General features: G+C 44.6%; 1 protein-coding gene across 1 annotated transcript; it reads right to left on the bottom strand.

Moving 5' to 3' along the window:
- Window positions 1–1,930: 1,930 nt before the first annotated feature.
- On the bottom strand, window positions 1,931–2,857 carry LOC144769820 (olfactory receptor 5V1-like). Its single transcript, XM_078654007.1, has one exon. The coding sequence runs from the start codon at window positions 2,855–2,857 to the stop codon at window positions 1,931–1,933; it is 927 nt and encodes a 308-aa protein (XP_078510133.1).
- Window positions 2,858–17,342: the final 14,485 nt, after the last annotated feature.

Raw genomic sequence — 17,342 nt, 5'->3', positions numbered from 1 at the left:
GGATAGTTGGCCCCCAGGGACCCTCGGGATTTAAGGGGACTTAATCACCCAATTTACAATGTGCCAGGGGACACATTTGTACATTTGTTATGTCAGGCCTGCCTCATCCTTGTACAACTGTGCAAAAGCGCCCCCAGGGTGTTGTACATTGGGGGATTAAGTCTCCTTGAGTCCTGAGGGTCACTGGGGGCCAACTAGCCCACCATGTACCTCCAGTAAGGGCCAAGAGCTGAGCTGCGGAGAGGTGTAAAAAGGGACATGGCCTCTGACCACCTCTTAAATTTCTGGCTTGGGCATCCCATCCTCCGGGCCGGCCCTTTTCAATGGGGACCGTGGGGGGGCCCAATTCCCCAACCGTCCAACTGGCTCCCCGCCTCCTGCAGGATCCAGCATTGCTTTTAAGCAAGGGGAGCTACTGACATGCAGCTCCCCTTGCTCAAAAGCAATTCTGCTTTCCCTGCTCTCGCTTCAACGAAGCAAAGCAGAGTTTGCTATGGAAGGGCGGGGGCCACACGGCTCCTGCCCTGCCATAGAAAACAACAGTGTCCCGGGGTGGGCACCCCAGGATATTGCCCTTGGGGGTGGTAGGCCCAGGGCAGGGCAATACAGACCTCTGTATTTAAATAATGAATGCCCTGGGAGGTAGTGGTCCCCTGGGCAGTGTTGGGGGCATGACCCCCCCACACAAATTATTATTTATAGCCCTCGGGAAGTGGTGGTGTCTGGTGGTCGGGGGTCCCGCAAAACCCCCCTACCCATTTCATGAATCCCCCAGGGAGGTGGTGGTCCCTGGGCGGTCCCTGGGGCAGCGTGGGGACCCCCCACGCATTTATTAAAGAAACTCCAGGGAGGTAGCGGTTTCCAGGGCTGGGGGGGCCACGTGCCCCTGCATTCACTTTCATAAGCCCCGGGGAGGTGGCACTCAAATTAATTTGGTAAGTGCCCCCGGGACCTGACCCACCCAGGGCTTTAAGAAATGAAGCACTTTTTTTCATTTTTTGGGCTGCATTCGTGACCCCAGCATGAATTTGGATGGGGAGCCCCTCAGCAGACCTAGGGGTTCGGGGTATTACTACTCTGCCCCCTCTTCTTGTTTTCTGCCTTTTTTATGCTTTTCTTGTAGTCACAAGATGGCTGCCAACACTTCCTGGTTTGGAGTGTTGGCAGCCAATCAGAGTGAATCTCGTGCCCGGGAGGGTTCGCGAACCCTCCTCTGTGCACAGATATATACATTTTTTTTTTATTTCTCAGGAACTACCAAATGGATTTACACCATTTAAAAAAAAAAGTATCTTTCTTAACCAAGGGCTACCTTTTTGCCAAATTTGGTGTCATTCCGTTCAGCAGTTCAGGCTGTAGCCTGTTCCATTTTTTTCCAATGGAAATTAACATGGGGAAAATGCATTTTGGGACCCCCTTTTTTCTCAGCCCCCGCTTGACGAATCACCCCAAAACTTTCAAGACAGGCGCCTAGTCAACCGGCGCCACAGATATTAGCAAAAGAAAAATCGCTATTTGAATAGAACGAGGTCCTAACTATAACTACCTACTGGCGACCACCAGTAGGTAATATTAATAAATTATTTTATGTTCATATATGTTTTTTTTCAAAATGTTTTTTGTCAAATGTTAAGATGCTGTCACATTGAAATATTTTTATAGATGTTTTTACGCATTATTTTAGCTTTTATTATACATTTCTGAAAGCATTCTTCTTGTGAAACAGTACTGCAATCAAATGGCTGGTCTTTGGTTATATATTTTAAGCAATTCTTGCAACAACAATAAACTCTGGAAAAAGCATCATGCACACTTTGGGATCAATGCATCAAGAAACGTATTTGTATCACAATAATAGTTTGACAAATAGCTTTCTCTTAAATTTGTTTGGCAACTTTGAAATTATGCAGCCTTCTTGAACTATCATAATTTACGTTGCTTTCTTTGATTTTCTAAGAGCTTTTTTAAACTCTGTATTTTTCAAGCAGTATATAATTGGGTTACACAGTGGAGTAACAGCAACATAAGACAAAGACATTATCTTGTTGTCCTTATTTGAAAATGTAGACGTCGGCCGCATGTACGTAGAACAGAGAGATGCAAAGAATAAAACAACCACAGTGAGGTGGGAGGCACATGTGGAGAAGGCCTTGTCCTTCCCAATCTTGGATTTGATTTTCAGAATTGATGCAGCAATTTTACTATAAGATATGATGATTAAGATAAATGACAGCATTGTAATTACAACTCCACTGATGTAAATGAGTGTCTCATTGTTGGAAGTGTCACTGCAAGAAATCTTTAACAGGGCAGTCAAATCACAGAAAAAGTGGTTAATTGTGTGGGAATTGCAGAACGAGAGCTTGGACAATAGCACAGTATGTGGAATTGCAATTATAAGACCAGCTGCCCAACTTCCAGCAGCCAACCACATGCACACAGCCTTGTTCATGATGGTCATGTAAGTCAGGGGATTGCAGATAGCAACATGCCGATCATATGCCATAACTGTGAGGAGCAGGACCTCAATCGTTACCATTCCTAAGAAAAAAAACAGCTGCAGTATACATTCAGTAAAAGATACCTGTATGCCTTCCAGAAAGAAGTGCGTCAACAGTTGCGGAAAAAGGACTGAGACATAACAGATATCAAGAAAGGACAAATGTGTGAGGAAGAAGTACATAGGTGTGTGCAGATGTGAGTTTGAGTAAGTTGTTGTCAGGATCAGAAGATTTCCTACAAGAGTTAACAGATAAACTATTAAAAATGCAACAAAAAGTGGAATTTGCAAATGCGGAATATCTGAAAATCCGACAATTAAAAAATATTCAGTGGAACTCCGATTTTCTTTATTCATTTATCCAGCAATGTAGAAATGCTAGAAATCAAAGATACCCTGTGGATAAAACAAATTGAAGTTAATGGATTTGATTGATTTTTACATGGCATTAACACAAAATAAAACTATTAAATAAAAGAAATTTGAGCACTGAAGTACTATTCTCACATATATATTATCCTTTTTTCTCTTCTCATCTAAAGTGCAATACCAATCAATCAAATACTTTATTTCGGCATACATGCCATAAAAGTTATTGACATTCATAGTTTATCACCAATACAAAATATATAAAACTAGTTTCAAGTTTTAGTTTATTTAAATATTTAATTTAGTTCTCAACTGAGAACAACAAATTTCAGATAAAACATTTGTTATAACGATATAGGTAAAAGCGTTCAATACAAATTAAGAAAGATTTTAAGAACTTAAACAGATTATGACACACAAATTCATATGGGGGAGATTTAAAAAGTGAAATCAGACTCTGCACAGATGCGCTATTGTATCTAAGTTGAATTGTTTTTAAGTAGTGCCTTCTAGCCTCGACCAGTTTCGAATTTGGGCATACCGACAGTACTTGCTTCAGATCTTGCACTCCACCATTGCAAAGATCACAAATAGTGGTAGCATTTTCTTTACCTGTCCATTTAAAAGTTAGTGAATTTAAAGGAAGTAATCAAAGCTGCAATAAGATTATACAACGCCGAATTCAGTGACTTAAGGTAAAACGAATATATTGTTTAACCTTTTTGCATACAATTGTTTCTGCATAGAATTCATAATGGTGCAATGTGGAACAGTGCAGGTTGTCCAGTTCTAAGCTGATCCACAGCGCCAGATGTTTAAGGAAGAGCTTCAATTGGGCAGGAGTCCATGATTTTGAGAATTTAAAAACAGTAATCAGATTCTGGTTAAAAGTACATTTAGTAGATTCAGGCACTTGGAACAGTGCAGGTTGTCCAGTTCGAAGCTGATCCACAGCGCCAGATGTTTAAGGAAGAGCTTCAATTGGGCAGGAGTCCATGATTTTGAGAATTTAAAAACAGTAATCAGATTCTGGTTAAAAGTACATTTAGTAGATTCAGGCTTGGATGTTCCAGTTTATAGTAAATATCTTAAGGTACCTTGATCGGCATGTAGACGATTGCATGGGAACCTGTTTCGGTCTCCTGAAGGTACTAAGAAAGTTTCTACCCCTGTTGTCGGAAGAACATCGGAAACTGACTGTGCAGGCGCTGATCGGGTCCAGGTTGGACTACGCCAACGTCCTCTACCTGGGCCTGCCAGAGTATCTGCTACAGCGCCTCCAGGTGACACAGAACGCTGCGGCAAGAGCCATTTATGGCTTAAATAGGCGAGCAAGAGTGGCGGGCCTCTTGCAGGCCCTACACTGGCTGCCTATCCGCAAGCGTATTATTTTCAAGACCTTGACTCTGGCCTATAAGGCCCTGCACTCTGGAGGCGCAAAGTACCTTCAAAGGAGACTGTCCTTTTACCATCCGGCCCGGTCACTCAGATCGGAGTCACAGTTTTTGGCTGTGGTGCCGCGTGTTCAAAGAGCCCGCATTGGGGGTCGCTCCTTTGGGTTGCGTGCCCCCCAGCTGTGGAATGCCTTGCCGCTGACACTTCGGGGCGCTTCGAGCCTGCTGGCTTTTAGAAAAGGTCTTAAGACTTGGTTATTTACTTTATAGGCTTTTCTTTTCCTTTTCATTTTATCTCCCCTCTGTTTTAATCGTTGTGTTGTGTTATTCTCTCGTAGGTCTCGCTGTGAAAGCGCCGGGATACTCTTTTTGAGTCGCCGTGCGCTATACAAAAGAAACATAACATAACATAACGATTGTAAGCCCATCTTAGTATGTTGGTGATGGCTATGGCAAAGGATCTTACTAAAGAAAATTCCAAACGTAGTGCTTGTGCAGGGACAGCTTGTTGTACCTTAGCCAATTTTCAGAGAATGTTCCCTTCTTTAGTCTGAATATGGTGCCACGGGGTAATTGGAATGTATTCCAGAGCGTACGATAAGATAGGGAGGATTTTGGACCTGGAAACCTGTAATAAAGGAAAAAGGTGCATTTGCCCGGAAGAAGAATCTGGGGGCATATAATCAAGAACTGCGATAAAATTATCGCCGTTTTAGCGGCAGGAAACTGCCGCTAAAACAGCGATAATGGGCTTGATAATATGTCCTTGTGAATTCCCGTAGCAGCCCAGGTTCTGGTGTTAACCTGGGCTGCTATGGGAATTTCCAAGGGCATATTATCAAGCCCATTATCGCCGTTTTAGCGGCAGTTTCCTGCCGCTAAAACGGCGATAATTTTATCGCAGTTCTTGATAATATGCCCCCTAGTCGTAGAAGCACCCCCATTTGAATGTCTGCTTTATGATTCAAGTGCTCCAGGTGAGGAGAGTTTGGTAATGATTGAGTGAATATTAGTCCCAGATGGATGTATTTGTTTACCAATTCTATTGTTTCTCCTCCCAATGTCCAGTTGTATTTTGTGTAAGGGTTTTTCCCTCTCAGTCGGACTAATTTCATTTTTGTTATATTTGGAACCAATAGGTTTTCTTTTGTATATCTTGATAGCACATCTAAGTTCGTTTGTAATCCAAATGGACTAAGATTAAAAATTACCACATCATCAGCATACATCAATATGTGTATGTTACATGATGCAATCTTTGGAGGTAAATTGACAACCTGCAGAAAACTGCCCAGGAGATCACTGAGGTACAGTGAGAAAAGGAGGGGAGCCAATTGGCATTTTTGCCTAAGGCTGTTTGGTGTGGCTATTGGGCGAGTAAGTCATTTTCCTTTTCCCATTTGTACCTGGCACCAAGTTTCTCAATGTAGTGAAATGATTAAATGAAGAAGAGTTTCCGGGAAATCTCTGATTTCTGAGTTTGTTCCAGAGTGTTGATCTGTCCACTCTATTGAATGCTGTTGAAAAATCAACAAGACTGCATAAACGACCCGGGATTTAAAGACCGCATATTTGTTAATAATTGTCTGTAAAACTGCTATATTATCTATTACCGAGTGTTTCTGTCTGTACCTGGTCTGATTAAACAGGATCACTCCGGAAGAAAAGGCCCAGTTTTTAAGATGGTCCAAGACACCTGCCCCAAAGATCTTCCCTATTGCACCCAGCAATGCGATATGTAAGTAGTTGCCAGGGTACAGCCTTGGTCCTTTCTTTGGGATTGGTATTACTATGCTTCCCATCCACGATTTAGGAATATTTTCAGTAGAGTAGCAGTGAGAAAATAGTGGCACTTGAAATGTACTCCATTCCTCGGGTTTGCTTTGGAGTACTTTAATTGGAATTTGGTCTGGGCCCATTGCAGCATAGGATCTTGCTCTTTTTATATGATTCTCTATTTGGTGGGCCACAGGGGGAGAAGTGTTTAAAATCTGTTACAGTTGCATACTTAGTTGGTGACTCCATTCTTCTTAAATTGGGTTTGAGTTATATAGATTATGTAAATATATTTCACATTTGATCGGGGAACTGGTGAAGTCTGCAATTATTTCTTAGTTCCTGTTTGTTAGGCTATTAATCTCCAGTACTCCGGGGTATTGTTTTGTTTTGCTGCAATTTGGATATCAACCCAGTTTTTGTCCTGTTTCGATGTATAAAACTACAAGATTAAACTATAAGTGGGTGTCGACATAAAGTAGTAAAAAGACAATACATCTGTGGGTATAAACTACATGTATTCACCAGTATTTCAGTTATAACTTCAATAGAAAAAAGAGATGCAGCAGCCCAGAGGATGTTCTGATTGAATCATTGCTGCCTAGTACTCATGGATACCTCTCAAGGATGACAAAGCTCTATTTTCAAGCACATATTAAAGCAGGTTGGAAGGAATTTGCAAGTGCAAATAACATTAGCCCCATCATTTTTCCCTGGTACACAGACCATAGAAGTTCAAATGTACATAGTACAAAAGAGATGAGGTGCTTACAATGATATGTTAAAAATTCTAGTAAAAAATAAACGATAAGGAGTTAGAGCTAGGCAATAATTTTTTTAAGTTAAAACTGTGATCTATTGCAACATCCAAAAATGATAATCAATTTACAATTTCCAGCAGGGATCTTCTGATAGCCCACATGTTGCCAAGGAACTTAGCAACTGTGCAGACTACCAGACTATCAGACTATCAGCAAACTAGTGTCAGAATTTAAAAGATGTGCAGTGCTTCTCAGTGACATAGTGTGCCAAGGTGCCTACAAAGAGGGACTAACCATTTCGATCTCGGGGATCAATAGAGTGGTCAAATAAAAAGTATGTGGCTTACTGACTCAACAGCTAAGGGACATCCTGAGCAAGAGTAACAGACTTTCACCAGGAGGCTGTGAGGGAATTCACTGGATTGGAGCCGAATCTAAATTGCACGTAGAGCTTCCTCTCCAGCTGGACCGTTATAGCCTCCAGGTATTGCTCAAATTATCTTGCCAGTTTGAACTTCTGAACGTCTAATGTAAGACAACCCCAGCTCTAGTAAGTCAAAGAAGACAGGGCCACCCAATTCCAGTATTGTTTCTTAATTAGGGCCCTGCTAGGGAGCAGTGCAAGATCCCTAGCATCCCACAACCCTATTGTGGTAAGCAGAGATTTAGGTTTGTGGAGTCAACCAATTTTCTTAAAGCGATCAAGGGCAATTACCTCAGATAGTGCAACAGTATATGGAGCAACTCAGGTGTAGTCCTAAGGTGCAACCAGAACAAAAGGGATTGTAGCTTAGCCTTTTCTATGATGAAGGTTCTGCCCATGTCCAACATGACAGGGCGAAGGGAATGCCCTGTGGGAGTGAAACTTAGGCTCTTAGGAATTTGTTCTATGCAGGTAAGAGGCCACCCAGGTTTTTAAACCCCCACAACTCAGCACCATAAAGTACTGCCAGCTCTGCTTTGTAAATGTGAAGCCGAGCTGCTACAGGTCTGCTGGAAAAGGCCCTGTGCTCCTTAATCAGGGCCCCAGTAATCTGCCTGTGTTGGAGAATCCGATTCACTATATGGGGCTTCCATGACAGATCATCAGAGAGGGTGATCCCCAAATACTCAAAGGTATTCACTCTCTCAAGGGGTACACCTCCCAGTGTAACTTGCTATTAAATGTTTTGTGGGGATTCAGCATTTAAAGTTAAATTTTTGAGGTGTTAATCTCCAACCCATGCAGGGTACAGAAGGCGTCAAAGTGAGCCATGAGCTGCTGAAGCCTACTCAAGGTTTTGGACACCAGCAGCATATCATTGGCGAGCAAACTTTTGTACCCCCAAGTTAGGAGCATCAGCTGGTATATCGGAAAGATACTGGACAACATCATTGTCAAAGAATGAGAAAAGTGTAGGGGTAAGTACAAAGATCTGCTGAACCCCTTTGTTAACTAGGATCAGTTCTGGTAATTGTCCTTGGCTACCACAGCAAATTCTTGCATAGTTAACACGTCATGATAAATAACTAGTGATACAACATCAGGTGGTTGCCCCATCTCATTTAAAACAGACCAGAGCTTCTGTCTTGGGACCAGGTCAAAGGCAGACCTTAGACCGATAAAAGCAACATAAAGGCTTCCCTGGGCTATGACCATCATCTTCCATAGCAATAAAAGGAAGTAAAATACCTGGTCAATAATGCTAATCTTCTGCCTGAACCCAGCTTGGAAGGGGAAGAGAATACTAAGGTCAGTGCTCCAGGCCTGTATTTTCACAAGGAGTACACGAGCAAACACCTTTTGGACACAGTCTATCAAACTGATAGGCCTGTAGTTAGAAGGTGATGATAGGTCACCCTACTTATGGACTGAGATTACCTCACCTCCCTTCCAAGAAGGTGGAATGGGGGCACAAGCTCCGATGGCCTTAGCAATTGCCAAAATGTAGGTAGTTTAATTCTCAACATCATTTAAAAAACATCACCAGGAATGCCATCGCGTCCTGCGGCCTTGTCCCTTGTGATGGAATTAATGCTGGACCTGATTTCCTGTGAAGAAGTCAGCAGTGTATGAGGGAGGATAGTCAAGGGTACAAGTTATGCTGTCAGGGTTATGAAGCTCAGAGTATAATGTGGAAAAATTATCTTGGCAGGCTGCAATGGAAGTCTGTGGCGGGGCCTAGTGCCAACTAGGCCCCGCCAGTTGCCAATAGGCACTAGGCAACTAAAAGCAAGAATTGCTTTGAGTCATGCCTATTTCAAGGCTCCCTGATTAATGACCATTGGTTCTACTCCCATTCCCTCCTTGCTCTGGCATGGGCTGCCTTATAAGCACTTCTTGCTTCTCTCAGCTCTACCACGTTGTTTGTCCTAATACAAATAACTAGGTGGTGTCTAAGGCTCCTGCACTCCTGGTTGAACCAGGCAAACGGTGATATGGTCTTTCTACTAGTATCCTGGGGGCCGATGGTTCTCTAAAGAGATTGGCCAGCAGACAAAAAAGGTAGCTGCGACATATAGTAACATCACCCAACTTCCCCTGTTTAAGACTAAATAGCTTGGTAATGCTTAATTAATTACTTCAAATTTCTCTGCGTCAAGAGATACCCGGGCACAAATAAGGCATCTGCTGTCATTGGATGGGCATAACTCCCTCGTCAAAACAATGGGGTGGGTTGAGTTCATACACCTATCCCAGGGCAATACCAGGAAGAGCTCTAAAGGATTGTGATCACTATCTGCAGTGGTCCCCACAACCATGTCTTCCATCATAGTCCACAGTCTCAGATCTATCAAAAAGTAGTCAATATGGCTTACATGGGTGGTTCTAGTAAAAGTATTGGTTCCCATTATATCAGACCTTGTGTTGCCATTGGTAGCCCTCAGTCCATACTCAAGAGTTAGCGCATTAAGCTGTAATCCTACTTGTGATAATTTTTTAATGGGAGGTAGATCAGGAGGGGTAACATGCCACAGCTCATCCTCCTCCCTGGTCCAAGATATATCTACCTTAGCTAGTGGCTCAAAGGAGACATTCAAGTCTCCCACTACGATTAATAGGGGCTGGGTATTCCTAATGACAAGTAGATCTTCCAGCTCTTGTAGACTAAACAATTGTTTTCCTGAATAGGATCCTCAGGTGTAAATATTAAAAATGTCTAGCGCTGTACCCTTCCAACCCTTAACTTGGACTACTAAGATGTCAGGGCTATTAGAATGGAGCTCGAAGGTAGTATCCAGATCAACAACCCCCCCGCAGGCCAGCCTGGTTTATTGGAGCTAGCTGGGCGATGGAAAGTGACGTAACCGGGTAGGTGAACAGGGGTGGTGCTACAGGTTTTGTGGAAAATGCATATGTCAAAAGAATAAATAAATTGGACCCAATGTTAAAGAGCCAATTCCGATCTCACCCCTGCCACATTCCATCAAACCAAATTAGGAAAGTTAGATATTTTTTGTCTGGGAGTCAGTGTTAATTGTGTATCCACTACACAGCTATCTCTATGTGGTTCTGGGTGAGATGTTACAGCAGTTTGGACTCCCTCCTTGGGTCTAGCTATTTGGCTCAACTAGTTCTGCCTTCAAAAGCTATCAGATCGTGGGCCATATTCCCATCTGCAAGATAACGTTCTATGTAGTCTAGCTGGGTTTTGGGGCAGGTTATCCTTTTGGCACCCAAAATGTCATCCCTTATTACTGAAAAACATCCCCTCACAAGGTAATTCCAATGTTTGATTTTGCTAAATAGGGATTCTTCACCTTCATGTTTGACATGGGAAGCAACTTTGAGGACATTGGTTATGAAGATACACTTAGTGCAATACCACTTTGAGATCTATGTCCACCTCTTGGGCTTCAATGCAGGGGGCTTCCACGTGTCTGGTGAAGCAGGATAGCCTCAAGTTTGTCATGAATAGAAGTGAGGGTAGACAACTCAGAGTAAGGAAATTACCAGTAAGTATTTGAAGCATTTCGAAAGAGGTATATGTTCCCTGTTCATGTTACAGGTAATTGGTAGTTACTCAATGCAGGTGGATACTGTACTTTTCCACATTTTATTATGTTGAAGGAGATATGGTCTCCCATCTACCCAGGCCAGACAGACCCATGTGGATGTGGGCAGAAAGCTATATGTAGTTTTCTAATGTTTGAAGCAATGGGAGACAATTTACCTATATCATTGAATACAAAATGTGACCTCAGAGTTCCTGTAATGAAACTATGGAGGACACATGTCTCATTGTATTAGTTGCACACTTAGACTCCCCATAGACCGGGGGGGGGGTTATTTGTAGAACAACAGGGGTTCCATGAAACTGGCAGAGACATTCTTGGCTGCTGGATTAGCCCCTCTGAGGAGAAAGAAGATTTGAGTTACAGGCCGCCTACCGAAAATACTAGAAGCGAACAGAGCAGGTTGGAAAATTCATTTTGGAATTAACGACTTTATGAACATCAACTGAAAGTCCATCAATGCAAAACACTGGAAATTACAACTTTCATTCTCAATCCCTCTCCACAATCAAAGGTGAGTATGCCCTCTCAAAACAAAAAATGGGACAAAGCCGACTCATTGTAGCCCAACTCATGCAGAAATATGCACGATCATTAAAATCCATAATTTATGAAAACCCAGTAAACCTGCACACTCATCCCCAAAATGTAAGGAGGTATATTTATTGTTTTGGGAACTACGTTACTCTGATCAACTGGATACCTCAATTGCTCAGGGGTGCTCATCCGCTATTACAGAGTAGCATTGCCCAAATGGTTCAATTCCAGCAGACAGAAGAAAAATAAAATGACAAAAAACTATTTTATTGTCATTTTATTTTTTACTTACAGTCCATGAGTCTGGGGCTGGGCAGGGTACCGTCTCGGCTGCAACAGCGAGGGGAGTGGTTTTAGGCACTGTAAGTGCGCATGTCAGTTTGGCAGGCCATCCATGGCCAACCAAACTGTATTGCGTGCTTTGATATCTCCAGGCTGATCCTGGGACTTATTATTAGTGCTCAGTGGCACAGACTCCCAGTCTATGCTGGAGCATTAAACTGGCCCACTCCGCGTAACACCAGCACTTCTCTCATGCTGGGAGTAATTGCATGAGAGAAGCACTGGGATTGCGTGAGGAGTCAGGGAGCCTGTGCTCCTGGGGGTTGTAGTTCTAGGAGCAGAAACTTGTGGTGGCTGGCAGCAAACGGTAAATGTTTAAACTGTTTTTAACATTATCTTTTCCCCACACTGCCCCCTCCAACTCTGATTTACATCAGCCGCCACTGCAATTGCTAAAGAGGGATGAACTCACTGTACCTGTTCAAGTAACTAGCAGTGGCCCTACGAGGGTACTGGAGTTCTCCATGTTTTCATTATATTGAAGCAGAGATGTTTTCCCATCTATCCAGGCCAGATAGGACCATGTGAAGTTGCGTAGTAAGCTGTAGGGAGTTTTCTACTTTTTAAATTATTGAGAGCAGGTACTATATTTTTAAAGCATTTGATCTAGAGTGGGATTCACAACTGGAAACATAAATCAAAAAAGAAAGATACAGGTCCTACACTGGTGATGAAGCAGTTCTCAGTCAACATGTACTTCCCTGGCCTCCACTGCTCCTTCCAAAGGAACACACTCAAGCAGCGGCGCAGTGTGAATGGCCAACACCTGGGGCAACATTTTAAAAGAAAGTATTGCGCCCCCAAACAGTGGTCCGTTGGCCCAGGAAGTGCGAACGGTCAATGAGTGAGGGGGCTCAATACTTCCTTTTAAGAATTTTGCACCCAGGGTTACCACCCCTGTGGACCCCCCACGCTATGCCACTGTACTCAAGCAAAGTGCGGACACTTAGATTGAGTCTAGTAGCATAATACCCCACAGAACATAAAAGTCAGATGTTAAAGTTGAGACAAGAACTTTTTTATACAGTAGCTTTCTGTTCCCACACCCTGGCTCTGCCCCAAAACTTCAGGCTAACACTGATAATATATGCTACATAGGGTGTCACTGGGTGAAAGAATTCAACATTATGTGGGTTGTCTCAGCATTAGGAGTGACACAACAGATCTCGCCTACTCATGCACTGAGCCTGCCAGTGCTCCAGAGATATTATTTTTTATTTCAAAGAGAAAGAAATAGATTCCTACAATAAGCTCTAAGGAAGTATGTTAGCCTGTTTCCAACTGAAGAAAAATGTTGATTATCAGCAAAATATATTACATTCCACTCTTCGAAAGCCTGGGACAACCTGTGTCTCTTTTTGTTACTCACCTGAAGGATTGTGTTCATTATTGAGAGTTCAATAATGATAGCAATTAGGGTAATTAATTCTAAACTTTTTGAAGGCTGCAGATGCGCCTCTTCCTGTCAAAAGCTGCTGCAAAATGTTGTAAACTAGAAAAGACACTGACATTGGCTACACCATCTGGCAAAACAGAATACCAACCGGAGTGATAAGCAGACATAAACTTCCAGTATTGTTTAAGAATCTTCCAGCTCATTAAAAGATCAGTGAGTGAATAGAAGTGAGTCTTGATGCAAATACTACCACTTTGGTTTCTGCCCAGCTGTCTGCAGAATTTGTCATAGTTATAAGAATGGAAGACATTTTCAGATTATCTCCAATATTTAGCATTCATAAGGACCTCCTCATCACTCAGACAAAGAAGACAAACTATGGAAGAGCCCAAAGTACATCTCAAGGTAAAACAGAGAAATACCAAATTACATTAGCTGCTCCACCTCACCAACTACTCAAGATGCCTGTACACTCAAATTGCTGGCTGAGGCCACACTTTAAGTTATTACTTCCAATGCTAACTTTGTGTGATCCTGGCTGTGTCTGAGTGACAGTAGTCAAAAAATGGACCCATTCATCTCTGGCTGTAGCTGCTGAATGGCTAAGAGAGCCAAGCACAGTGCAAGGAGCTTCAGTCAGGCTGAATTTTGTGGTAGCATGACATCTACAGGAGTGTTAATCTGGCTGTCAGGAGGTCCCATCATAATGTGACATGACTGTTGACCAAGCATCCACTACTAAATGTAGTTAGCACTGTGGCTAAACTCGCTTTGCAAACGGTGTGTTGATGTTTGGCCTGCCAAGCAGTAACTCAATAAAAAAATAAAGAAAAGATTGTTAGCATACTGTCAGCTCAGAAGCATCTCATTTATATGGCAATTTGTAAGCACTGCTGTGATGGTGATATTTTATTTACCTACATATGTATGACACTCTCCAGGGCTGTAAAGAGCAAGTGCAAAGTGAAAAATGTAGTTTAAAGTAGCCCTTCCAAACATTAGGCCACCTGATTTCAGGAAGAGTCACTGCAATGCCCCCTACCACTTGTATCTGCTGTCAAGGTACATTTTTCAACATTGACATCTACCCTTGAAGTAAAGGCATGAGGACAAAGTGTCTCACTTGCTGGCTGTGGAAGAAGGACAGAAATATGAGCTGAAATATCAGCCTCCCTCACAATCAATCAATCAATCAAGACATTTATAGAGCGCACTACTCACCCGTAGGATCTCAAGGCGCTAGGAGGGGGGGGTGCCGTTACTGCTCGAACAGCCAGGTCTTGAGCTTCTTCCTGAAGGCGAGGTGGTCTTGGGTCAGGCGCAGGTCGGTCGGGAGGGAGTTCCAGGTCTTGGCGGCCAGGTAGGAGAAGGACCTTCCTCCTGTTGTCGCTCTTCGGATGCGGGGGACGGCGGCGAGGGCGTGGCTGGTTGATCTGAGGTGGCGCTTGGGAGCGTAGAAGTTGATTCGGTTGTTGAGGTAGCTCGGGCCTTGGTCGTGTGGGGCTTTGTGTGCGTGGGTGAGGAGACGGAAGGTGATTCTTTTTTTGACGGGGAGCCAGTGCAGGTCTCTCCGATGTCCGGAGATGTGGCTGTTTCGTGGGATGTCGAGGATGAGTCTGGCTGAGGCGTTCTGGATCCGCTGGAGTCTCTTCTGGAGCTTGGCGGTGGTTCCGGCGTAAAGGGCGTTGCCGTAGTCCAGTCGGCTAGTGACGAGGGCCTGGGTGACAGTCTTCCTGGTCTCGGTGGGGATCCACCAGAAGATCTTCCGTAGCATGCGTAGGATGTTGAAGCATGACGAGGAGACGGCGTTGACTTGTCTGGTCATGGAGAGGGAGGAGTCCAGAATGAAGCCCAGGTTGCGTGCGTGGTCCGTCGGTTTGGGTGCGGTGCCCAGGGCGGGGGGCCACCAGGCGTCGTCCCAGGCGGAGGGCGAGGAGCCCAGGATGAGGACCTCCGTCTTGTCTGAGTTCAGTTTCAGGCGGCTGGTCGTCATCCACTCGGCTACATCTCTCATCCCTTCGTGCAGGTTGGCTCTGGCGGCGGCGGGGTCGTTGGTCAGGGAGAGGATCAGCTGGGTGTCGTCGGCGTAGGAGATTATGTTGAGGTTGTGTTGGCGTGCGATGGCCGCGAGGGGGCTCATGTAGACGTTGAAGAGGGTGGGACTCAACGAGGATCCTTGAGGGACGCCGCAGATGACTTCGGTGGCCTCTGACTTGTACGGCGGTAGGCGGACTCTCTGTGTTCTTCCGTCGAGGAAGGAGGTGATCCATTCCAGTGCCTTCTCCTGGATTCCGATGTTGCCGAGGCGCTGCACTAGGGTGCGGTGGCAGACAGTGTCGAAAGCCGCGGAGAGGTCCAGGAGGATGAGGGCCGCTGTTTCTCCGTTGTCCATCAGGGTTCGGATGTCATCGGTGGCCGCGATGAGGGCGGTCTCGGTGCTGTGGTTGGCTCGGAAGCCAGACTGTGAGGGGTCGAGGGATCCATTCGTCTCGAGGAAGGCGGCCAGCTGTTTGTTGACGGTCTTTTCGATGACTTTGGCCGGGAACGGGAGGAGCGAGATGGGACGGTAATTCTTGAGTTCGGTGGGGTCCGCTGTAGGTTTCTTGAGAAGAGCGCTGAGTTCTGCGTGCTTCCAGCTCTCCGGGAAGGTGGCGGTGTCAAAGGAGGTGTTGATAATGTCCCGCAGGTGGGGTGCGATGACAGCGTCGGCCTTGTTGAAGATGTGGTGAGGGCAGGGGTCAGTCGGAGAACCGGAGTGGACGGAGTTCATTGTGCGGATGGTGTCTTCGGTGCTGATCGGAGTCCAGGCGCGGAGGGTGGTGGTGGGTGGCGTTGTTGCGGTTGTGGCGTGCGTTGGTTGGATGCTGAAGCTGTTGTGTATGTCCGCGATCTTGTTGTGGAAGTAGGACGCGAGGGAGTTGCAGAGGTCTTGCGACGGGGTGATGTCGTTGTTTCCGGCGTTGGGGTTGGAGAGCTCTTTCACGATGTTGAAGAGTTCCTTGCAGTTGTGTGCGTTGTTGTCCAGCCGGTCCTTGTATGTGTTTTTCTTGGTGGCGCGGATCACTTGGTGGTGTTTCCGGGTGGCGAGCTTGAGGGTGGTCATGTTGTCCATTGTTGGTTCCCTTCTCCATACTTTCTCGAGGGCTCGGCAGTTCTTCTTGGAGCTCTTGAGTTCGTCGGTGAACCATGGGGTTTTTCTGCTGCCGGGTCTGCTGGGCGGGGTCCTCAGAGGGGCGAGTTCGTCCGCGCAGTTGCTGATCCACTTCGTGAGGTGAGGTGACCACACTGCGTGATCCTGGGACAATCGCATTAGATATCTATTCCTTGTTTTGATTAACTGACAAAATTGGGAAAAGACTTGAGTCAATTCACATAACATATGTCACAGATCACTAGTCACACATTTCAAGAGATTATAATATTTTTCTTCTACAATTATAATATGTTGGTCAACAATGCACCCCTCAAATTCATATGCCTTTGGGTCACTTCTGTCATCTTCACTTTTAGTTGCATTGATTAAGATCAGATGTAAATGTTGTTACTCAATTTCCATCAACAGAACAAATAAGCACATAGATTAAGCACTTCCACTTCAGTATCAACAGGGTGGCATTTCCCAAGTGGACAGCAAACTGGGGAACTGCTCTGGGGCTGGATTGGGTTTTCATGTCTATGCACTGAAAGCTCTTAATCAATATATTGAATAAATGTGTTGCAATATGCACACGCATGTTCTAAAAAGTATAACACCCATTGGAAAAAGCTGGGTATGCCGACTACTCACCCTACACAGTCCAATGGAGGGTGGAGGTTTGAACATTTTGTTAATGTTGGTTTTGGTTTCCTGTCCAGCTTTGTGAACTGTAGACACTTTATAAGGTGTGAGCAGTTCTGCAACTAAAATTGTGGTGAGGTGCATAAAAGGTTGGGATGGATGAAGAATTCCGAACCGCAGGTGGAACTTACAGAGTTTTACCCATGGAGCACGGAGTTCCGCAAAATTATCTGAAGTGACATGGAGCAAAGTTTGTATTTCTTACGTGGCTCACCAATGTAATTTGGCGAGCACTGGCGCGAGCAAAAACGCACCCCTAGATTCCTCTTGGCAAGATTTCCCAATGCGGAGAGTCGCGGCAGCCCATGACTACTCACATTGAAAAATCTGCCTCTCACGTTGAGGAAGCTGTGGCTCGCGTAGAATGTCTCCTCAAGCAGCAGAAAGCAGCTGCACCCTCTGGCTTGATTTGAAGTAACATTCAAGTTGATTT

This window comes from Lissotriton helveticus, chromosome 7, assembly GCF_964261635.1.
Source record: "Lissotriton helveticus chromosome 7, aLisHel1.1, whole genome shotgun sequence".
Lineage (NCBI taxonomy): Eukaryota > Metazoa > Chordata > Amphibia > Caudata > Salamandridae > Lissotriton > Lissotriton helveticus.
The sequence above is the reverse complement of the archived record's forward strand: the minus strand, read 5'-3'. Positions and strand labels throughout refer to the sequence as shown.

Bases quoted from the DNA above. Each gene is read 5' to 3' on its own strand.
- LOC144769820 (XM_078654007.1), bottom strand. From the start codon at position 2,857: ATGAATAAAGAAAATCGGAGTTCCACTGAATATTTTTTAATTGTCGGA.